The following is a 25,941-nucleotide window of genomic DNA, read 5'->3' on the forward strand; positions in this document are numbered from 1 at the left end:
TAGGTAAAGTGCAAGTCAAGGAAAAAGAATCACATTATTTAGGAAAGAGAAGAGGAATTAGTCTTTATTGTGCTACTTGAGGACAAACTCTAATATCAATTCAGTGAGACCTAGGTCATGGTATTCTCTTGACCAATTACAGTATTCTCTTGACTATGGCAAATAGTTTAATACCTACTATATCTACCTACTTCCCTATCCATCCAATCATCTGCCTACTTGCACACAAGGCGAGCCTTACAAAAACTGGCATCAAACTTGTTTTCTTCAGTGAGAACCATTTTTCTTCTCGGTCCATCATAGTAGTATATCTTCATATGGGTTGAGTAATAATTTCAAAAACAAAAAGCGTTTTTGTATTTATTGTTGTGGCATAGAGCTCACTAATTTCAAAATACAGTATTTCTTCCCCTAAATTATCAATTATAAGATTAAATGCATTTCTAATACGAATTGTAAAATGAATGATGTACCAGTTTAAGAAAGTCCTTTAAACATAGACTTACCTAACAATGTTGGTAAATTAACTGCTCCACAAAAGAAGAACAAGGTTGAATTGACATGAAATGCACTGAAAACACTGTTTCCTGGCTCCTTTGTGGTAGCCATTTGCCAAAAATTTGCATAGAAAAGTATTGCCATCCTCTTAGCTTTCATTCATATTAATAGAAAGGTTGTATGGCTGTGATTGTAAATATTTTTATACTATGATGTTTTAGTAGAAAAAGATATGAAATAATTAGCATCTCCTCCTCTCTTACATCTGGGCTACAAATTGAAAGTCTAGCTGTAATAGTCCTCCAAATCTGTAACTCTGTAAATCTGTAAAATCTATGAATCTGTCATGATGAATTGAATTACCATGGCATGGAGATGATCAATGTACTTATGATTTTAAGATAGTGGAGATAGAGGCTGAAGGGTTCTATTTTGATTTTTAATTACACATTTTCTCTCTATATATATTTTAGTAAACAATGATTATGTTTTATGTTTCATTTAAGTTAAATCAAATTTTATAATTGAAACTAGTTTTGCAGAATTCAGCCATTGAAATAACCTCCCAATGACAATCAAATTTAAAATACTCTATATAGTGTGTGCATTATGGAGACTCCAGAAGGAGCCAAGTTACATTTGATTCCCAGGTGTTCCTCTAATGATGATAATTTATATTATTTCCTTTCTCTTCATTTGAAATAAGTTAAGAATGATGGAGTTATTTGATGTTTATTCCCATTTTCAGGCATATCTAGAATTTGACTTAACTGATGGTATTTTTTTTTTTTAATCTGACATCCGCATAACACTGACAGCTCTCTGAATAGGTTTTATTTAAGTATTTTCCCTCTGAGGTACTTAGGCTTTGACACAGATCTATAGAAATTTCCAGGTAAAGGACAAGATTTGTGTCTTTAGTTGTCCCAAAGATCATGATTGTTACCTTACTTTCTCTTTCTTATGCTATAACAAGGGAAATTCAGCAAAATTCCTGTTTCCTCCTGTTTTACAAACTGGTGTTAAATCACCATGTCTTAACAACCCATCCTCTAAGTTTATACACCATTTATGTAAACCACACCCTCAACACTCTCATCTGTCATTACTCAAGACAGTAGCTCAACTTTCTAGAAAAACTTTAGCATGAAATCTTGTCCTGGATCTTTTCCTTCCCTTTGTTCACATTAACAGAAGTATTTATGACTTTATTTTTTTTCATATTTTCAATATTTTTTATAAATCCTTTTAAAAACATTGTGTCCTATGCTTTACTGACTGGGTTTTCCCTTTCTTTCTTTGGTGTTATCTGATTGAGTTCCCATTTTCAGTCTCTTTGCTATCCTGCCAGCATCCTAGGTTCTCCAGTTATAAAGATTTTATTTGTTCACAAGCTTCTCTTACAGAAACACTCTGGCTTCAGAAATCTGGCCTCCATTGGACTCACAAAGTATTGATTTCTATTCTGTAAATAGCCTGTAATATTATCTCTCAAGACTATTATAAGAATTAACTAAACAAGGCACATGAACATACTTTATAAATTAAAAAAGCCCTAGGAGATTCTATTTATATTTATTATTGATTAATATGTTTTATAATTTTTCACCAACAGCCACAATCACATATCTTCGGTGAGGTAAATCTACAGAGCAAAAATATTTATTAATTATTCCATTAAATAAGACAATGTAAATGAAGCATTTTATATACTGTTTTGGATACCTAATAGTTCCCTTTCCTGCTCCTTACTTGTTCCAATTTCTCATTCTTTTCTTGAGAATTATTTTGCAATAGGAGCTAATGAAAAACTCTGAAAATTTTTTCTTTGGACTATATCTGTAAAATGGGAACTAATGAATTTATTTATCCTTAAACTTCCACCATAAGTTTTCTGGATTCACCCAACATAAATTTAACTATAATTTATTAATATTTGGCCTTGTTTAGAAATGTATTTTTCCCTCTAATAATATTTTCATTTTGTAACTTTTAATTCCTCTAAATAAAAATAGTAACAATTATCCAGTGCTTATAATGTCTACTACTATTTGACCACATGTCTACAATGTTTTCTATTACAGAAACAGGCTCAGCATAATAAATGCTACATAATTTCCTCACATCAAGTTTTACAGATTTATTTTACTACTTTAATAAGTCATGCCTACCACCAATGACAGTAGTACTAAATCAAATACAAAGATTTTTTGGTGTGCTGTGATCTTTTACTTTAACATTTTATAATGAAACATATTCTGCAATTTAAATACATTTTCCATTACTGCCAAAAGCTGATTATTTTATTCTTTTTACCACTATCTCAAGTATCCTATTTGCAAATGTCATTTCAGATAAAATTAGCAAACAATTCCTGTACCATGAGAACAAATAGACCAAATAAAAAGGGCATATTCATAACTCAACTGCCATAAATGCGCAGTAAAATAAATTAGATCAGAAGACAGTATAGGAAAAAGAGTTTTGATTTAAAAGTCTAGAGACAAGGGTTCTTATTCTAACTTTGTAATTGGCAGTGTGGTGTTAGGAAGCTCGTTCAACATTCAGATATTACAGAGAATTATCTTAAGAAAATATATATCTTTAGTTAAATAATTTGGTTTTGAATCTTTTCTCTGGCATTTATTAGCTTAGTTAAATCACTAATGAGCCTCAGTTTTCTTGTCTGTAAAATGGGAAGAGTAATGCCTATCTCTTCAAGATATGTGTGAATACAAAGTGTTATATTTTTGAAATAATTTGAGTCATTTATATATGCAATTTTACTACACTAAAATTATTGTGTCAAATGAGGATTTTCATTAGAAATTATACTTTTCAATATTATATTTTGTAAGTCACTACTGAATTGATAAATGGCTTAGTGCTGCAGTCTCCAAACTCTGGGCTGTGGACCAATCCAGTCCGTGGCCTGTTAGGAAGCACAGCCCGGTGAGCAGCTGACAAGTGAGCTAAGCTTCATTTGTATTTACAGCTGCTTGCCATCACTCGTATCACTGTATCACCACATATGCTCCTCCTCCTGTCAGATCAGTGGCGGCATTAGACTCTCATAGGAACATGAATCCTACTACAAACTGCATGCAGGGGATCTAGGTTATGTGCTCTTCATGAGAATCTAATGCCTGGTGATCTGAGGTGGAACTGAGGTGGTGATGCTCTGGCGCTGGGGCTGGGGAGTGGCTGCAAATACAGATTAGCATTAGCAGAGACATTTGACTGCACAATAAATGTAATGTTCTTGTATCATCCCCAAACCATCCCTCCGACCCCCGGTCTGTGGAAAAATTGTCTTCTATGAAACTGGTCGCTGGTGCCCAAAAGGTTGTGGACTATTTGCTTAGTGGTTAAACATGACATTGTAGGAAAGAAAATGCAATGACTATGATAATAGTGTTCATATAAATGACTGTCCTCTTGATCAAAACTTAAAGGTAAATGAAATTTAAAAGCTTAAGTGCATATACATAGTATGCAACAGGTTGTTCCTGATTAAATTATGACAAAACACAATGAACCCTATTTAACTAATATTTAATTTAATTAATGATATGAATGATTTTATTAAACCTGTTAATTTTAATTTTATTAAAATTTATCATTTTGATAATTATATTCATAGCATAATGTATTTAACTGATTTTGTAGTTTTACTTGTATTTTTTATATTATTTGTCTTTATAACTATATAAGAGCTTAAATCATGAGTAACTTATGCTAACTTTCATATGTGAATACTTTAAATAACATTCTAATTTCAATTTTTTTTCAAGTCTACAATAAGATTTCACATAAAAATTTTCTATTTTAAGAGTTCTGGAATATTATAACAATATTTCCAAGGTTTTATCTCTTTATCTGTAGATAGTTATTTCTTTAATTTATCCTTAGGTATCAAGGAAAAGTTGTTTTCTAGCTCAGGAATAGTATTCTTTAATCTCTGTCTACACAAACTGCTTGATAAATATCCCAATTTCATTTTTTTTCTGTAAACCAACATCTATTATTCATTAAAGAAGATATTGGATACTCAAAGAAAAAGACAATTTTCTCTCTCAAGCAGTTGCTTTCTAGTTGGTGAGAGAATAGTCAACAATTATACTGAAGGATGAAAGGAATAATAACATAGACATGCACAGGGTCTAGGGACAGCTATGTCATCATTCATTTCAATCCCTCTGGCATCAGGTAAATTAGAATATCTCCAAGGTGCACATATTTTAAAGTGTTTTTGTTTTTGTTTTGTTTTGTTTTTAATTGCCAGGCAGTTTTGCCTGGTGATATTTCTTTTGTAATATCAACTCACTGCATTTTTGGATATTTGTCTTCTAAATTATTATCTGCAAAGGAATAAAGGGCAGAAGAACTCCTTTGCCTCTCTATAAGGAGTTCATGTTCCAGATCATATTGACCTCTTTGCATTGCCTACGTGGAGCTTTGGTGGCATTGCCTACGTGGAGCTTTGGTGGCATTGCCATGATATTTATACTAAGTATGGAGATAGAATCATCCAAACCCTGAAGTGATCTGCCCTTTGGGTGATGAACTTGCCCTCATAATGATTCTAATGTTCCCCACTCTCAGACTTGTCAGCCTCAGGAGCTGACATAAAAATTTTTTAGAGGCTTAGCTATCCTTTTAGGGCTTTGAGATATATCTTAGGCGAAACAGTCATGTTTTTCTGATTCAAAAGAAGAGACAATGTATGTTCATATTTTAATGAAAATGAGTCATGTATGGTTGAAACTTGTCCTAGCAGACCTATTTTAACTGATTCCCTAGATCAACCTGCCCACTCCATTTCTTCTGAAGCATATGGAATGGTGCCCTTGGCAAGCTGTGTTTTCACTGCTCATGGGCCACTCTCTAATGTGCTAGTGACCTCTACTTTCTGCAGTTGAGCTGTATGTTTATTGAGAATTAGTCACATTTGTTCCCAAACTAGTTTGTGCCTTCTGTTCTTGTTATGGCAATTACATAATTTAGTCTTACATGAACCAATTTTTTTTTAAAAAAGAATAAATGGTTCTATTAAAAAAACTGATCCCTTGAAAGTTCTTAGTAAGTCATGGCACTGAATTTAAAATTGTTAAACTACTTGTATTATACGACCATTAAAGGGTAAAATGCTCACAGTTATACAACACTTTAAAGAACCCTGAGTTGGCAACTGTAGATGATGTATGTGTGATGTATGCTAGAGCTATGAGTCAGAACCAAAATAGAGCAGTAGTATTATTAATACAATGAAAAAGGTCCCCATGTTATATAAAATGGTGTTATTTTGGTGAATAAATACACAGATAAATGTTTTGAGTTAACAGAAAATATTTGAGATCTCTGTGTAGTTTTTATGATTCCTGACTTTAGCTGGATTTTGATTAAATGATCCAGTTCAAAATATTTTGGATAATGGTCACACTTGTAAACAAGAGGATGGAAATGTGATGCAAAGAATAATGATAGACTACGAAGGATAATTACAGCTACATTAAATAAAAACAATGTTTTTTATTTTTTATTGATACATAATAATTGTACATATTCATGGAGTACATGTTATATTTTGATACAAGCATATAACACAATGTTTTTAAAAATAAAACCATGGAATTGAAAAAAATAATAGTTTCACCAACATTAACTCAATTGTATTGCTACTTAAGATGGAGAGTGATATTGTGAGACTGTTGGCCCCGTCTTTCCAGATTTCTGCAAATCAAATTCTCTGGAGACCTGGAGCTTTCCAGAGATGAAATCACAAACATTCTATCTTTGTTATGGGCATCTCTACTGATTTGATTTCTTACCTGGTTTATCAATGTGCATTTTGTATACATATTACAAAATGTATGTGTATGTATTATGCATGTATCATATTCATATATTTTTTATGCAGGCTTTCCTTATTCAATTAGAAAAGAAGTATTAGGCTGAATAATTCTTATTGAACTCAATATTTAAATGTAAAATAAGCCTATACAAAAACCTACAAAGTACCCAAAGAAGCATTACTTCAAATGAAATTCACCATTACTTAGAAAAAACTTAAGAAATAGACTCAATAACACTGATTTTTAGATTATAGTTTATAAAAACACTACTCAGTAAAACAGTAATATATTCATCACATCATGAAAAAGGAGGTCAGTGAAGTTATGAGGAATTAATTAGAAATTATATATAAATTCACAAAATATTAAATTTAATGTACCATGAAAATATTTATTTTCTAATTAAAATGAGGTCAGTCTGCTATCCTAGAAATCAATTGTGTGGAACATGAGGAAGACATATCTCTGCAGTTCCACACATTTATCTGAAGACAAACAATTTTTGTTTTTCTTATTCAGAATCAGTGAAACAAAAAATATAATATAGTCCCTAATTTCTACCTATTTGATTCAGTGTATCATATTCAATCTTAATAAAAACTGATAGTTTTTCTTCTGTTCCAAATAATAGCTTTAGTTAACATTAATTTTCTCAGCATTATTCCCTTTATTTTTAAACAAACCAAGAGTTTCCAAAAAATAAGAAGTTTAATGATTGCAAAATTGTACATTATTTCTCTTAATTTGGAATAAATTATTTTCTGTGCCTTGTAAATGTTATTGAAATAACTGATGCCTCCACTTAGTGCTAGTTATGTGTTTTGTAATACATTTTTGAAATATAGCATCAGAAATGTACAGATCCATAAATTTCTGCAAAGTGAACACACCTGTGTAACTAGCTTTTGGGTCAAGGAAAAAAAAAAAACGCTCTAATAACCCAGAATGCCTCCTGTTTCCTTGAAGTCATTTCCCTCTCAAAGGAAAACATTATACTTATTTCTAACACTAAGGACGAGTTTTGTCTGTTTTTAAATTATAATAAGTGGAATCATGAAGTTTTTGACCATTGTGTGTAGCCTGTCTTGCTTATTGGTTATGGTGGATGCATGTTGTTATGTTTAATCATAGATCACTAATTCTCATTACTATAAAGTATGCTATTGTACCATTAGGGCACATTTTCTTAATTCCATCTTTTGCCTATGTAAACATTTTAAACATTTTGTGTATATCTTAGTCACTATTTGTATGACATGTAAAGAGAAACTGAGCACTATAACTGGTATATCAATTTAATCTGTAAAAGAATATAAAGTATTTGATTTAAAAAATTGATTCCTTCATGCATCTCTGTATTATTCATGATAATATGTAAATGATTCACTGTGTACATTAAGCTTAAAATATTTGTTGTATTGGATTTGGCACCAAATCATCAATATCATTATTCAGATTAATATCATAGTGTTGTTAGCATGAGAAGCAATGCCTGAAAGAAATTAGAGCACATGCCATAACTTATTTATACTAATTAGGGAAGTCTCAGATTTATCTAAGTTCCTTGACAATGATAGCCCACTTAGGGTGTTGCATCTATGCCAAATGCTCCTTGTCTTACATGAAATATTGATGAGAAAAGATGTTTTACTTCTTGAGTAAGTGAATTAATGTGATATTTCTGTAGACTTCCATTGTTTTATAGTATTTTCAAATGTCTGTATTAATTAATCACCAAGAATTCATCTAAAACTGACCAACATGGGAAGTTCTGATTTCATTTCTATATTATGAAGATCAGGCATAAAGGAAGCAGACTGAAATTACTGATTTCCTTCACTTTAGTGCTCACTCCAGTTGAAATCCAAGAAATTAAGTTTTATAAAAGAAATGAATACATTGATGAGAAGGGGTTGAGGGTTGTGTATATACACAGACAAAGATAGTAAGGTAAGGGAGCTGATGACAATAGTGTCAACAGGCAAAAACATAGTGTAACCAAGCTTATAATATGTAACTGGTGATGTTACATATTGGAGCATCTCACTGCACAGGAAGAATTTAATATAATTGGGGGAGCTATGTTACAAGGTATGTTTGTTTCTTATATAACTATTAGGTTTTCCATTATTTAATCAAGGTTTTCTTTTCCCCTCTTAAGCTTGTTAACATTTGCAGTTTTGTCAACCTTATAAAATGATTAGTATTTGGATTAGGTGAGGTAGGTAAAAAAAAGCTTAATTAGTCTTCTTTTTAAAAAAATGTGTGAGCATGCTCAATAAATTATCACTTTGTATAATGGAAATTAGTTATCTACTGTACACCTGTAGGAAATGTGAGGGATAATTTCTTTTTAGATGTAATGAAGCTAAATAAACTAGTAAAAACTATATTTCTATAACTAACTGTTCATAAAGAATGTGAAAAATAGCATTTTATTACAGAAACATCTCTGTTAGATTCAAATTATACACACACGCACACACATCTTAGTAAACTCATCAGTTATCCTGAAGGCTGATTTCTGATAACGTCATCCAGCCAGCCAGCCATTTATTCATTTATGTCTCACCATAAAAAATGATAGGTAGTCGAGGTGATGGATATGATAATTAGCTTGATTTAATCATGCCTCATTGTATACATATATCAAAACATCACATTGTAACCCATAAATGCATACAACCATGATTTGTCAATAAAAACATAAATTGACTGCTTATTACATGAAAGTTGCCTTGTTATGAGAAGGGAGTACAAAGGAAAAAAAGACACTGCTTTTATTCTCAAGGCTCCAAAATGTCATTGACGGAGATAGTTACATACTCAGATAATAAAATATAATAATAGGAATATGGGTAAAGTTTTTGGAAGTTAAGAAAACAAACACATTAGCAAGTATTTTTTTAAAGGCAATATCCCAACACAGCATTAGCTGGAGAGATTAGAGAAGTTAAAGGCACAAGTTTTGATATTAGACAGAGGTGGGCTCATAACCAAGCTCTACTATTTACTCCCTATGATAACTATATCTAGTGCAAACTACTAAACCTCTGTTTCCTCATATGCACAGATTGATAAATCATGTGCGTATAATGGGGCTTAAATGGAATAAAGCATATGAAGGACTTAGCAAAATAATAGTAGCTACTTACTATGTGGTAAGTACTCATGTAAGCTCTTTACAAGATTAATTTGTATAATTCATTCAGTATATCTAAAAATAGGAAGTATGATTAGTCCCACATTGCAAATCAGGAAACAGAGGTAAAAAGGAGGTATAAAAGATAGATTTGTGATTTGAACAAAGACAGTCCAAAACTGCAGCCTGCTTTTTAAACAATTTACTGCCCCTCTAGGACCTGCCACATACCCAATGTACATGTCAGTGATGATGATGATGACGACGATGATGATAATAGAGCAGTAGGAATTACCTAGATCAAAGAAATGGTGTAGGGGAAGGCCAGGCGCGGTGGCTCACCGAGGGAGGCCGAGGCGGGTGGATCGCTCGAGGTCAGGAGTTCGAGACCAGCCTGAGCAAGAGTGAGACCCCGTTCTCTACCAAAAATAGAAAGAAATTGTCTGGCCAACTAAAAATATATATACAAAAAAATTAGCCGGGCATGGTGGCTCATGCCTGTAGTCCCCGCTACTCGGGAGGCTGAGGCAGTAGGATCACTTAAGCCCAGGAGTCTGAGGTTGCTGTGAGCTAGGCTGATGCCACGGCACTCACTCTAGCCCGGGCAACAAAGTGAGACTCTGTCTCAAAAAAAAAAAAAAAAGAAATGGTGTAGGGGAAATGATAGCAAAGGGTGTTTCAAGTAGATGTGAGCATAGGAACAGACGCATTTATACAAGAGTGAGATGTAACTAGAGTTCCTGGCGTGTAAACTAACGGTGGAAGTTAGTTCATGCAGGATCTTACGTAAAATGTTAAGGCATTAGGATTTACCGTGAGAGACGAGATGTTTTAAAGAAAAAATTATATCGTCAGATTTGCATTTTTACAGATAGTGCTGTAAGCTGGGAAAGGATACATTTAAGAAACAAAAAATTATAAATGTAAGGACTCCTATTCCGGGACTGTTGCAGTCCTCTAGGAAAAAAGAAAGGAATGAATGAACTGGGATTTAACCAGTGAAGTATGGATCAGTGAGGAAATATCTGTTAAAAATGTAGGAGAAAAAATCTAAATGACTCAGACGAATAATAATGGCATTCAAAATGACTCCATAGTGATGCACTTTATAAACTCATTGAAACTCACCTCTATTCAAAATCCCCCCACACATAGATGCTTCCACATACCCACAATGATGATGATGATGATGATAATTATGATGACAATTTACTCATATCATTTTTTTTCTGGTTCTTTGGACATTGACTTGTAATAGTTATCAAAAACATTGGGGAAGTTCATAGTTAAAAAATGTTGAAAATGTTGGTAAAATTAATGGGGTTTTTTCTTGCTAAATTTCTTAGATTCTTTAATATGCAAAAGAATAACCACTCCAATAATATTTTCCAAGCTTTTTTGATCATATATGTAATTGTAGTGTGTATGTGTGTGGTTTTCACAAAATTTCATAGAACATTCTTGAGGAAAGGGTGATAAATACTCATCAGCTGTATAATTCACTTATATATTTACCCTCTGTTCTTCATTCTATCTGATTAAGATGCTCTTTCCCAATTTCTCCTTATTACTGGTCACTTCCTATTCTTCATTTCCTATATAAAATGTTACCTTTTCAGAGAGATGTGTACCTTGAATATCCTATTTGAGAAAGCCCAAACCACATCTCCTCCAAGACATTCTATGTAATTTCAGGCTATGTATTATTTCCCTCTTGACATTTCATTAGTTTTTACTCATTTGTTTAATGTTTATGGTCTCTTACTACCGGATAGAATATAAGCTTCCTTAGGGACTGTGACTTTCTATTTTATTGTGATATCCCCAACATGTCAAATAGTGACAAGTACAGTCAGCCTTCTGTATCAGTTGGATTCTGTGTCTGTATATTCAACCAACTGCAGATTGAAAATATTTTTAAAAAACCGTGTTGTTCTGAAAACATACATAGATTTTTTTTCTTGTCACCATTCCCTAAACAATACACTATGACAATATTTACATAGCATTTACATTGTATTAGGTATTATAAGTAATCTAGACATGATTTAAATTATACATGAGGGTGTCTGTAGGTTATATGCAAATACTATGCTATTTTATATCAGGGACATGAGTATCCTCAGATTTTGCTATCCATTGGAGGTCCTGGAAAAAATCCCCCATGGATATTGAGGGATGACTGTATATGAAAGATATTCTTTAGATACTTTTTGAATATATTAAATAGTGAAAAATGCTTTTAATCATAAAGTACAAAATAATTCTTAGACTGAAGAAATATCTCTCAAACTCCTATGAAATTTTTGACTTCCCAACTAATCTTCCACAAATTTCTGACCTATTTACTATGACTAAATAATATGGACACAGGGAACATTGAATTTGTTCAATGCAATATTTTCCCATTCACCTTTATATTAATAAATAATGTTCCATAGTGTTGTTAATTCATATATTAAAATATAAAATTTTTCTGATAGGTTATTTTCACAGAATCATTTTTTTAAATAATGGCCCCAAAAGAGACATTTTAAGCAGAAACTTTTTCTAAGCACTCTTTGAACAACCAAAACTGATTTAAAAATATCTTGTGAAGATTGAACTAATCTGTTATAGAATTTATTCTAAACTGAGCAACAGGGACACATTCTTATGCTATGATTTTCAGTACCCAAATACCCTTAAAATTTCTTTGTAGTAAGTAAGGAGAATACAAATCAACTTGATTTTTATAACATCTAAGGTGTCTATGTTTCTCCTCCAAGTTTCAAAAGGTATTTGCAAATTCAAACAGTTGACAATGAACATATTACAATACAAAACACCTTTCAATCTCCTGTTTCTCATGCTGTTGGATCTTTAAAGCATTGTAGAGTTAATGAAACTCTACATCAACTTTTGGAAACATATGCAATAACAGATGAAGCAAACACATGGGATATTTCAGGATGGCATTTCCTAGAGCTATCACACTAGAGCCTCTCTTATCTCCAGGGTCTGTATAGATGTTAATTTTAAGAAAAAATTAGAAAAAAACTTATGATATTTTATAATTATAAAATTTATATCATAAAACTTTTCTCTAATTTTAGTGACAGAGCAGGGTAGTAATGTTGAAAGTCTAATTCATATCCAAAACCTGAATTCTAGTCCCAGAACTACCAATTACTTATGTAAACTTGGGAAAGTCATGGAGACACTGACTACATCTCAATGTATTTACATATAATTTAGAATTTTGTTAGAAATTATTGTCGAGACATTTTCTTTCTCACTGTAATAGATATCAGAAAGCACTCAAATCTTCATCCTTGTCTTTATGGAGGCTCCTTACCTCCTGCTGTCTGATAGGCTCTGTGTTAAGCAGTCAAGGTGCAATACAGGGCCTTACTCCTTAATAGTCTCAAAAAATAGTAGAAGATACACTTTCTCTTTTCTCTCTTATCCTCTTCTTTTTCCTGCATCTCATTTATTCTCTTTCCATCTATTTTATATAATAGGACTTAAGAACAGTATGTATAATCATCCGGCATTCAGAGAAAAAAGAGTTACTGTATCTGCAGTAACATGGGAGTGAGGGAGTGAAGTTCAAGGAAGGTTACATGGAGGGTGTGGCATTGCATGTGAATTTTAAGAGCTAAATAAATACACATTCAATCTTTTAATCTAATTCCCAAGCATGTGCCATAGGTATTTAAAAAATAACCATTGAAGGAAGCAATTACATAAGGGCCCAGTAGATTTTGAAATTAATTATTTTTCCATTTTCTGCATTAATATAGCATAGCAGAAAGTAAAAAAATCTAAAGACTTCAGAGTTTAGGCTTACTGCCTGACACAAATGAGCTGATCATTACAGCTTTGTGGGAAAGGGAAAATGGAAACTATTAATTGCTCACTGGTGATTATAATTTACCATGCCATGCATCTCATTTCTTCCCTCCTTGAGGGAAGAATATATTCTAGCTATAAAGGGATAAACATACAACATCCATTCTTATGTTCTCTTATTTGTTCAGATTTATTCTAAATAAAAATGAAAAAATTGATGATTTCTTTGGAAGCACAGTTCTGAGTATGCATAAAAAGACATTAGAATGTCTTTGTCCCAGCAGATAGAACTTACACATATTTTGGGGACAAACTCATTTCAGTGAAGAAAAAAATGACCTAGAAGAAAAAATTGTGAAAGTGTGAAATAAAGTAATTTGTGCTGAAGTACTGAATATATCTGTGTGAATAAGTTCATGCCATCCTGAATATATTTATGCATTCTAATTTTCTGATGATCTCATTTGCTGTTGTCACTTACCTAATGTTTTAGTGTTCTAAAACATAGTGGCCATCTGTGAGTAAAATAATAATTCTAAATTTTAGGCAGATAGAAGAACAGAAATTCTCAAGGTTTGAGATTATTAAACTAAAATTTCTGAAAAACCATATCAATCTTCTTTCAACTAAACAAATTAAAAGCGATTACTAAGCTGTAGAGTTGGGAATAAAGCATAACAGGTGTAAAAACGGCACATTTAATATCAGTATTTCAAAAAACCATGACTTTTAATTACTAAATAGATGTGATTTACAAGGTTATCTTTCAGACTTATTCAGACAGTCATGTCAAGCATCATTTTTCATCTAAAATCATGAGACGAAACACAAAGATACTTTAGACTTTCTGAGGTTTTTGTTTCTTTTCCCATTTAAAAAGCTTTCCAGAATGGCCTAATGTATATCTTCATTGCGTACGATTTGAATATGGAATCTATGGAATTTGGGTAAGGCATTACATTTTGATTCATTAGCATTTCCTGCAGGTGCTGTGCAATCCTTTTAAAGCACATGTTTAAATCTTTTGCTGCACCACATTTCCAAACTGTCTTATTATTAGAAGCCAAGTTAGTCAGAAAAGAGGCTTGAGGACAATTTTATATGCACTAAACTCAGAGGTAATTAGTTTCTTTCTCTCTCCCCCTCCTTTCTTTTGTTCCTCCCTCATTTCCTGTCATCTCTCTCTCTCTCTATCTCTATCATCTCTTCTCTTTTTTCCTCTGATTCCCAAAGATGGAACAAAGGGATATGGGATATGGCTTCCAAACTGGGAACTAAAGCCCTAGGGAATGAGAGTATAATTGATGAAACCTCATATGAATATTTTTTTTTTTTACCATCTCTATAATGCTTTATTGGCCAATCAGTCTAGCAACCCTTTTGTCAAAGGAAATTGACTTGTTTCCTGTGATTTATTTGTTTGTAGTAAATTATACTGGTTCACAGTGATCATCTCTTTACTAAAACCATCTGTTTAATAATCCACTATAAAAGCTAACTAGTTTAGAAGACAGATTCTGTTGCTTTGTGCATCGCTAACCATAAAATAGTATGTATTTTTAAATTTGCTTCTTCAAGAGCAAAATGGAGCTGGAAAATGAATAGTTAATAAAATTACACACACTCATTCACATGCACATACATCCATACTAGAAAAAAATTGCCATTATTTGGAAAATTGACTTTCTCTAGATACAAATACCTTGGTGTCAGAAAAGTTAAGCTTAGCATTAGAAATTTCCAACTCCAACTTTTTCTTCTGCCCTTCAACCACTTTGCATATTAAAACCTGGGATATATCAAAAACTTCATGCCACCTTTAAGTAGAATATAAGATAGCTATTAGAAACTCAGGTCTTAGTCCATTTAAGGATGTAATGATGTGTCAGAAAGTTAAATTGACTTAAATTTGTGGGAGGAAATATATACCTGGTGAAATCTGCGAATAGGTCAGATTGAAAAACAGCCAGAGCTTTAGTTTTCTCATCTTTTCCATGGATGTCAGCCTTGACTAAGCCCCCATACATACTCTTTCTTCTCATCCTTGCCATACTCTCTCAAGAGAGTACCCACAAAAGTGCTTCAAAATGCTGGTTGGTTTTCCCACGTAGAGATATTCAGTGACTCCAGGCCTCCTGAAGAATACCATGGAGTGCCCTTGATTGACACCAAATGGGTTGCTGGTGTCTTCATCAGCTATTAAATGTGAAACCTGAGGGAGGGGACTTGAACTCTTGATGCCTCAGCTGTTGGCATGTTAGTCCCAATCCACATTTTCCTGCCTGTTCAACCAATAGCTCTTTAAATGAAACTGCTGTTGAAGCTCAATTGTTTATTTACTACATATTTCTCAAGAATATTTAAAAAATCTGTTATATCTTTTTTTCCCTTGTGCTTGGCCCTTTGCCTGCAATACTTTATTGTCTATCACTGAATTTTATATACTATTCAAGAACTGTGATAGTCCTCCCTCTTCTATGAGGCTTTTTCTCACCACCCCAGTGGAAGGAATGTCCTGCTTTCTAAACAAAACCCTTAGCATAAATTTGGCACTCATAATACTTTTTCTGAAAAATGGATAGTCCTTAAAATAATGAAATGAAAGTTTTAAATGTTTTATATAGATAATACCTATTCATTAAAAGAAATTGGAATACAAAAATAATTATTAGAGCCCTCATATATGTTAATATAAATCCCATCATTTACAAATAATTGTTTTTAACACTAAGGTAACATCATTGTTGAGATAAATATATATATATATTTATATGCATAATAAGGGAAGAAAGAGAACGATGATAGAGAAATAAATACATGCATAGATGAGTTTACTAAAATGAAATTATACTATTTAAAATTTGACAGCAATTAATCAGTTTTATTTTAATTGAGCAGAAAAATAAAAATTGGGCAAAACAAATTGTTAAAATTATGATAAATATTTCTTCAGAAAATAAGGATATTACTTCTCCTAAATTCCTCCTAATTAAAAAAAAGGGAATTAAACTAATGCAGAGCTTGTTGTCATTCATTAAATTGATGTTTTGATTTTAGACCTTGTGGATTGACTGTTAGGTGTGAAATAGGAGAAAGTATTGCATTTTTACTTATTCCTATTTCCCGACCATCACTTCTCAATATTGTTTTTCAATGACTATTTTTATGCAGACAACATCTATAATATTTACATAGGCTTCTGTGAAAAATATACTGAAGCATATTTCTAATAGTTATCTAGTAGCAACTATGTGTTTAAATAGATGTGCATTATTTGCCTGTTGCTACACCCTGATTGACTGTCTTGTTCTCATCATAAGTTTTTGCATTCTCTGTTCCTATTGCTTAGGAAATTATACCATATATAGTTGGCACTAATTTTTCAGGTCTCTAATCAAATATCAAATCATGCTGAAAGTGAAAGTCCTACTAAAGAATATACCTTTAGTTATTCTCTAAAATATAATAAATATAGCACTGTGAAGTTAGCAAATACATTATTTTATATTTTACAATAATGGTTATTAGTTTTTCAAGGAAAAAGAGGAATGTAGATGCTTAATCTAAAGAAACTGATGTATTTAAGAGAAGAAAACAATACCACTAAAGTTGGAAAACAGAGATCACAAACAAGGGATGAAGTTGGGGAATTAGTTAAGTGTCAGATCATGAAGATGCTTAAAAGCCAAGGTGAGAACATACCACATGTACTCACCATCAAATTGGTTTCACTGATCCTCACCTAAGAGCACATTTAGAAATAACATTGATGGGGTGTCGGGCAGATGTGGGAGGCAGAGGGGATGGGTGTATACATACATAATGAATGCAATGTGCACTGTCTAGGGGATGGACATGTTTGAAGCTCTGACTCAGGGGCTGGGGGGGCAAGGGAAATATACGTAACCTAAACTTTTGTATCCCCACAATATGCTGAAATAAGAATAAAAAAAAAGTGTTCTCACCGCAAAAAAATGGTAAGCATGTGAGATAATGCACGTCTTAAAAAGTTTGCTTTAGTTATTCCACAATGTACATACATATCAAAACACCATATTGTGCACCATAAATATAAATAATTTTTACTTATCAATTAAAAAATAAATAATAATAATAAAATAAATAAATAAATGTTAGAAGAGTGTCTGTCTTATTAGAGCTGCTCGTAAAGAGCCCATAGGTTATTGTTTAGATATTGCTCACAAGTAAAAAGTGACTGTGTGATAAAAATGAGCAGAATGTTAAATAAATTATATATTTTAATTAAGTTAAATTTAACAGGAGAATATTTCAAAACCAAAAATTAATTCCATATTATAAATAAATGTATAGTTTTAAAGGTTAACAGGTATTGGATAAATCAATGTGTCTGCAGTCACTAAATTACTTTGGCAAATTCACAAGAGACTTAAAAGACTTGTCAGCAGACAAATTATTTTAGTAGAGGTTTGCAACAGTAGTTAGAAAATCCTCTATGCCTAGACCCAGTGCAGGGGAGAAAAGCTATAAAAGTCACTATGGGGTCTTCCTATGTTGTCCAAGATGGTCTTGAACTCTTGGCCTCAAGTGGTCCTCCCTCCATGTCCTTCCAAAGTGCTGGGATTTTAGGCATGCGCCACCATGCCTAGTGTTCCTTAATTTGTAAGGAACACTTTTAAGGAGCACTACGCTTCTCTTTGTGTTTAAAGGACGGGGCATGTTAAAATATTATTTGATGTCTTTCTTTTTTCTTATGTCTCCAACAGAGAACTTAGAATGGCTCATATTATCCCACTTTAGGAATAATTTATTAAATAGAGATTCTTTTACCCAATGTATATTTTTGTCTGCTTTGTCGAAGATTAGATGACAATATGCGGAGGCAAAGGCATTACTTGTAACCAACATGTTTATACCCCCATAATATTCTGAAATAAAACAAAAACAAATAAACAAAAGAAAATAAATAATTTAAGATTATTTACTCTAAATTACATTAATATACACATGCAATTGACCTGATTTTTAAAGGGTGAATTGGTATGACTGATCCTCTCTGTCTTTGAAAGTCATCAAAGCTAGTTTGACAAACTCTACATCTTTTATAAGTAACTATTAATGAATTCATGCTTTTCTGAGGTGTGATAAATTTATGTCAAGAATATTCTTACCTTTAGCTGTAGTTGCTCCTATAAAACTGTGTTAATTTTTAGTTGCTTTGAAATGATTCATCATGGTACTCAGTACTTCTGTATGTCTCTTAACCTCCTGACAGATACTCCTGTCCAAAAGATTGATTGTTTCCACAAGCTATGCTATACTTACACCTGCAAAATACAGGTGTTTGCAAAGAAATGTCTGATATTTGTCAAGAGTCTTGCCTTAGGATTACTCCTGTTTTATTCTGGCCAGAACAATAATTCATTATTTGATAATCTGCTTTTATGTAGGTTACATTTTTCATGATATATTAAAATCTTACAATGAATGTTTTTCTCAAAAACCTTAACATAGGATGGCCTATGTTATTTATTGGAAAGACTCAAAGATGAAACTTGGAGTCTGTTTTTTCTTTACTGAACTCTATTAGATGAGGGGAAAAAAAGGAGAAAGATGATGAATATAGTGCATGTGCCTCTTGATAATCACAAGCTAAGTTCTTTATATATTTATCTAATTTGTATTTTTATATAAACTACTATGTCACCACAAATTAAATGACATTTAAGTGTTAGAAATGATGACTTGGACATTGGGACTGAACAAAATTCAAATGTCACCATTTAAGAAAATTAAAGAAATGAGAAACATCTACAAGTGAGGGAAGTTTTATATTTTTTTCTTAAATTTCACCACTAAATGGATAAACTTTTTGAGATTTTGTAATTTTGTCTAAATGCTCCATAAACTGGAAATCACTTCTAGCATCTGTAGACAGACACATCACCCACAGGGTTGTTGATGTGTGCCAGTACAGAACGGGCCAACCAGCAACATCACCAAGGTCCCACTAAATCCCTGGTCCAGAAGACTGGTTTAGTTGGGCACTGGGGATGGCTGTATACATAAAGGGAGGTATACAAAACCAAGAGGATAAAAAGGAAAACCTCAAAATTGATTTATAAATTTAACACAATCCTTATCAGAATTCTAGAAAGGTGTGTTTTTTTGGAAATAGACAAATCATTCAAAATGCATAAGGAAAAACAAAGGAACTTGAATAGCAAAAACACTGGGAAATAGAATGGAATGGGAGGAATTACTCTATTAAATATTAAACTTTATTATATAAAACAGGTCTCAAGACTGTGCTATTGGAGAAGGAACAGGCCCATATTAACAGAACAAAACAGAGAACTTCGAAATGGACCCACACAAATATGTTCAACTGATTTTTTACAAAAATGTGTAAACAACTGAATGAAGGAAGGATGGATTTATCACTAAATAGTGCTGGGGCAAATGGACATGCCTGGGCACAAATATGAACCTCAACTTAATCTTTATATCCTATTCTCAAATTAAGTCAAAACGGGCCATGAACTTAAATGAAAAATGTAAAATACAAAACAACAAAGCTTTTAAAAACAAATCCTCAGGACCTATAGCTTATAAAATATTTCTTATATTTGACAACAAAAGCAAAATCCATAAATAGAAAAACTGATGAAATGGACCTTATCAAAATTAAGTTTTTTTCTCTGCCTATGACCCTGATAGGAACAGGAAAGCCAAGCTGCAGATTGGGAAAAATAACTGCAAACCACATGACTTATAAAGAACTAGTATCTAGTATATATAAAGTACTCTCAGAACGTAACAGTTAAAAAACAAATAATCAAATTAAAAAATGGAAAAAATACATTAACATTCCACCAAAGAGGATATACAAATGGCAAATGAACACATAAAAAGATGGTCACCATCACTAGACATTGGGAAAATGCAAATTAAAGTGGAAACTAAATATCACTATATACCTCTTTGAATGGCTAAAATAAAATTTTAAAAATAATAGTGATAACCCTAGATGCTGGTAAGAATCACTGATGCATTACCAATGCAAAAATAAAATAGTACAGGCACTCAAAAACATTTTAACAGTTTTTTTATAAAAACTGTAAGTACCATACAACCTGGCAATTGCACTCCCAGGCATTTATCCCAGAGAAATGAAAACATATGTTCACATATACACAAATGTTCATGACAGCTTTATTTATATTAACAAATACTGGAAGCATCCCAATGTCCTTCAACTGTTGACTGGATTAAAAAAAATCAAATGAAAAAAAACTGTGCTATATCCATATGAAGACTTACTTCAGCAATAAAAAGAAACAAACATTGATACACATAACGGCTTGGATGGCTCTCAAGAGAACTATGCTGAGTGATACAAGCCAACCCCAGTGGATTACATATCATGTGATTTTTTGTATATGATTTCTTTGTATAAAGATTGAGAACAGAGTGATAGGAGCCAGTGGATCATGACAGGGCAGTTGAGGTAGAGGTGTAGGAGGGATATATGTGAGTTTATAAAAGGAATCTTTGTGGTGATAGAAAGTGATGTTGGATACACCAATCTGTACCGCCAATAAAACTGCATATAACTAAACATACACCTGTATACCCATATGTGTGTGTGATCACACACACACCTACACACAAAAATGAGTACATGGACAACTGGAGAAAGGTGAATAAGAGAGGTTAATTGCATCAATGTCACTTTTCTGCTTGTGATATTGTACTATGGTTTTTCAAGTGTTTACCTGTGGAGAAACTGGGTAAAGGATGCAAAAGGTCTGTCTGCATTATAACTGCATGTTAATCTAAAATTATTTCCAAAAAAAGGTTTAATAGAAAGTGCCAGCTGGGAAAACAGTATGGAGGTTTTTTCAAAAAACTGAAAAAAAAAACCCAAAAAACTACCATATGATCTAATAATCCGATTTCTGGGTATACAATAAAAAAATTAAATTAGGATCTTGAAGATATGCCTGTATTTTCATGTTCATTGCAGCATTATTTACGATGCCAAGATATGGGAACTACTTACGTGTCCATTGATGGATGAATGGATAAACAAAACATGCTACATACATACAATAGGATATTAGTCTTAAAAAAGAAGGAAATCCTGCCAAATGCAACAATATGGATGAACCTAGAGGACATAAGGCTAAGTGAAATAATTCAGCCACAGGGGGACAAATACCACATGATTCCACTTATATAAGATATCAAAAAAGTCAAACTGATAGAAACAGAGAGTAGAATGTAGTTGCCAGGGGCTTGGCAAAGGGGGAAGTGGGGAGTTGCTATCCAATGAATACAAAGTTTTAATTATGCAAGATGAAAAAGTTCTAGAGATTTGCTGTACAACATTGTACCTATGGTTAACAGTACTATCTTCTATATTCTGTATTAACATTTTATTAAGAGTGTAGACCTCATGTTAAGTGTTCTTACCACAACAGCAACAATATATAAATAAATATAAATATATAATATAGTAATGTATGAGAATTTCTTCTCTTCACATGCTTGTCAATGCATGGATTTTCATATATATTTTAAAATTTTTATTAATAATATCTTCTTGTTTTAATTTGTATTCCTTTAGGAAGTAGACTCTTTTATAATGTGTTCATTTATTGGCTATTTGAACTTCATTTTCTGTGAATATCTAGTTCTAGTTCATATTGTTTGCCATATTTTGACTGAGTATTTTGTCTTTTTCTTATTGAGTCATAGCAATTCTGTGTGTATTCCAAATACTAATATTTTTTTGGTTTGGTTTGGTTTGCACATTCTTCCATCTGCAGCTTATCTCTTTGTGGCTTCATTGCTGTGGTGTTGGTTGTTTTAGCATAAACACTTGATTTTATGTGATAAAACTTATCAGAAGTTTTATTTAGGTTGTATGCTTTGGAGGTCTTGATTATAAAATCTGTTGCACCTTAAGATCACAAATATAATCCACCAGTAATAATGGTAGCTAGAAGGAAAGGAGAGTTCACCTACCATATAAGAACTTAGACTGAAAGCAACACCAGTAGGGTGACACTTTCAATATCCTCGAAACAAAAACAAAAACAGAAAACACACACAAAAAAAATTATCAACCTAGGATTTTATAATTTGTAAACCTGTCTTTCATGAAAATGTATGAAATAACATTTTCTTACAAATAAACCCTTAGAGAATGTATCATACACAGCACAATATAAATTTCTGAAAGTACTATTTTGCCAAGAAATAAAATAACCCCAAAAAGATCTGAGTTGCAAGAGGGAATGGTAATCAAAGACTCTGGAAAATGCATGAGTAAATCAAAATAATCAGTCACTCAATAAACAACAGTAATAGTTGTCTAATTTGTGGGATTAAAATCCATGATGAACTAAAATTTTTGGACAAAATATCGTGAACATTGGTAAGTTAACCAAAGTTAAGCATTCTATAGTCCTTGTATGAATATATCAAGGAAGAGGATAAAAGATACTGATTAACTTTAGACTTTGCTAACTGTTAATGTTAAAATAGCTTGAAAATTAACTAAATAATAGAAAAAGTATAATTTCAAATACATAGGGAAAAATTGAAAAGTCTAAGAGAAAAAATGTATGAATTATTGTAAAAGAAGAAAACACACATAATAAAAGTTGCACAAATGAAGCATGAAGGATGTTGGTAGAATTAAATCTAAGTATGTTATAACCTCCCAAATAAATATCCCATTAAAAGTAAAAGTCTTGACAAGTATAAAAAATAGTTAGCTACCTTCTAACTGGAAGATAGTAAAAACAAAAAACATTAACAGCAAAACTAAATCATTATCAAAGTTAAAAAGGGTAAACAGAAAAAAAAACATATTCACATGTTCTCAAAATTTCACCCTACATATCAGTTACAATTACAAAGAAAAATGTAAAATATATTGTGTAACCTCCTATCATGGTAGAAAGTTTGAAATCCTCTGTCATAGAGAAATGGTGGGATACGACACAGTTGTGAAAACCAAATAAGCTACAGTTGAACATAACATTGACTAGCCTTTTAAATGTAACACGGAGTTGGGGGGGGAAGCAAACTGCAGAAAATATAGTGACACTAATTACATAAAATTTTAAAGCATGCAAAAGTAAATAAATATATTGTTTTGGGATGCATACATACCATATGTGGTAAATCTATTTTAAAGAATGAGAAGTAGTTAGATACAAAATTGTAGCCATACTTACTTCTGAGGAATGAGATGCTAAGGCGGGAGATATGAGAAAGGATCTAATGTCAGGAGGATCCTAGGAGATTGGCTTAGTCATCTCTTAGTTATGTGGTGGTTACCAGAGTGGTTACGTTATTTTCACACTTTCATGTACATCTTAGTGTGAATTCATTAATTCATCAAATGGTTTTTGATAAGAGTATTAGATAGAATGAAATAAAAAGACAATAAATAAGACTAAGAATTAAATACTGAAATGGGACTATAATAGTAAATGTAGATAACTGATAAATTATGAAACCTGGTCAAGTTGTGAATAGATGAATCTCAACTCCCGGGGAAAAGGTAATTATAAAGAGTACATTTAGGCCGGGCGTGGTGGCTCACGCCTGTAATCCTAGCACTCTGGGAGGCTGAGGTGGGAGGATTGCTCGAGGTCAGGAGTTTGAGACCAGCCTGAGCAAGAGTGAGACCCCGTCTCTACTAAAAAATAGAAAGAAATTATCTGGCCAACTAAAATATATATAGAAAAAATTAGCCGGGCATGGTGGCGCATGCCTGTAGTCCCAGCTACTCGGGAGGCTGAGGCAGAAGGATCGCTTGAGCCCAGGAGTTTTGAGGTTGCTGTGAGCTAGGCTGACGCCACGGCACTCACTCTAGCCCAGGCAACAGAGTGAGACTCTGTCTCAAAAAAAAAAAAAAAAAAAGAGTACATTTAAAGGAGTGACAGGATTTTTTTTTCCACCTTTATGTTTCAAAGAAGTTCAATGTCTCACTAAGTCAATTAATTACACTTCCATTGCTAGAATCTCTTGTGTAAAATTTCCTTCACCCCCTTAATTCATAGACAATTCTCCTCCCAGGTGTAGGTCAGGCTCTCTTATAAGTAGCCATTGTTCCATGTTTAAAGCTCTATCAGAGGAATTGTGCATCCTGTTCTGTTTTCCACTAACCTGTGAGTTCTTTCACAGTAGGCATCCAATGCAATGCATTCCATATTGCAGAAACTTCTTAAATATTTACTAAATAATTAAGCGAATGAATAATTCTATAAATACATGACATAATGAAGCAACTGTATCTTCTTTTCAGATGGCTAAGTAAAATATATTTAGCAAAGTGGTTAATACTGTACTTGAAAAATTATTTAATCCAATGTCTCTATATTTTTAAAACTTTTTCCCAGAAAAAAATATTGATTAGCCCTCAAAGATATATCTCGGGATTGTGAAAGATAACTAATTAAAATAAAAAAGTGGGTTCATGTGTACTTTCTGTCAATAGTGGTTGAAATAACTTATGGAAGTATTTATGCCACTGGAGATCTCTAAATAATGGCAGTGGCAGGAGTTTCAAAATACCCATGGCTTGCTCAAAGCACAAATAGTGTACCCTGATCTGCACTCACTTTGAACCAACTGCATGCTTCTAAATAATTAATTTACAAAGCTGTCAGTAGGCATTACAACTGCATGAAAAGACTAAAGGTTTCATTCATTTTATGAAAAGCAAGATCATGGAAAGAAAAATGAGCTAAAGATTCCCAGTGCACTTTTGGCAGACTGGAAGCAAAAGGCTTCATTTGCAGCTAATCAGTGCGTAGATACAAAACTAAGCAAGGAAAGGATGCAAGCAACCGACACAGAAAGAGCACAGATGGAGCAAACAGGTGGTGTGGATGCTGCAGGAGCTAATGATGAATGGAATACTGATGGTAGAAAAATATGACCAGATTCAATAAAAGTCAGATATATTTCAGCAGAGGGTACTAAATTGTAAAGGACAGAATCAGAAACCCATCTGGGGCACTTATGGTTGGTATAGGAAAGTTGCCAGCACTTGAAAACAATGCAATGCCTCTGTCTCATTGAACAAGGAATTTGGTATGAGGTTTGTACCATGTTAGGGTGATTATTTCTAATATTTTATTGTAGAACTTGAATGGAAAAGCAATTTATTACATAGGATTTAAGAGGGCACTTTTTATGTAGCTAAATAAATGAATATATATTTTCTATGGAACACAGTAGCATGAAGTATAAAATAAAGGACATATTAACTAAACAGAAAAGAAAATTAAATAAACTAAAATAAAATAAAAGACAAAAGTACAAAGATGTATGCCCATCTTTAACTGAACTGGTAATAACCCTTGGATATGTCACCAACATTTTGACTAAGTCTTTTACAAAATGAAACACATCAGTATACAAATACGTCAAAGTTCTTATACATTTAAAAAAATCACACTAAGAGCTTTCACATACTATGAAACACTGTTTCTTGAGATAGAAGTAGAAAAAGGAAATTGAACAAAATTGTCTTCTCCTTGGCATATTTTCATTTACAAAAGAAACCAGCCACGCATACCTGGACTCCTGCCTTACAGAAACTGT

At 32.5% G+C, this 25,941-nt stretch overlaps 1 protein-coding gene across 1 annotated transcript in view; it reads right to left on the bottom strand.

Moving 5' to 3' along the window:
* Positions 1-15,380, bottom strand: part of LOC123621733 (60S ribosomal protein L36a-like) — a 47,176-nt gene extending 31,796 nt beyond the window's left edge. Inside the window, exons 1-2 of the mRNA XM_045527632.1 lie at positions 15,259-15,380; positions 15,032-15,146 (exon numbers count right to left, since the gene is read on the bottom strand). Of these exons, the coding sequence (XP_045383588.1) occupies positions 15,032-15,146; positions 15,259-15,380 (237 nt within the window). The remainder of the gene's footprint in view (positions 1-15,031; positions 15,147-15,258) is intronic.
* Positions 15,381-25,941: the final 10,561 nt, after the last annotated feature.

Source organism: Lemur catta, chromosome 16 (genome assembly GCF_020740605.2).
Source record: "Lemur catta isolate mLemCat1 chromosome 16, mLemCat1.pri, whole genome shotgun sequence".
Lineage (NCBI taxonomy): Eukaryota > Metazoa > Chordata > Mammalia > Primates > Lemuridae > Lemur > Lemur catta.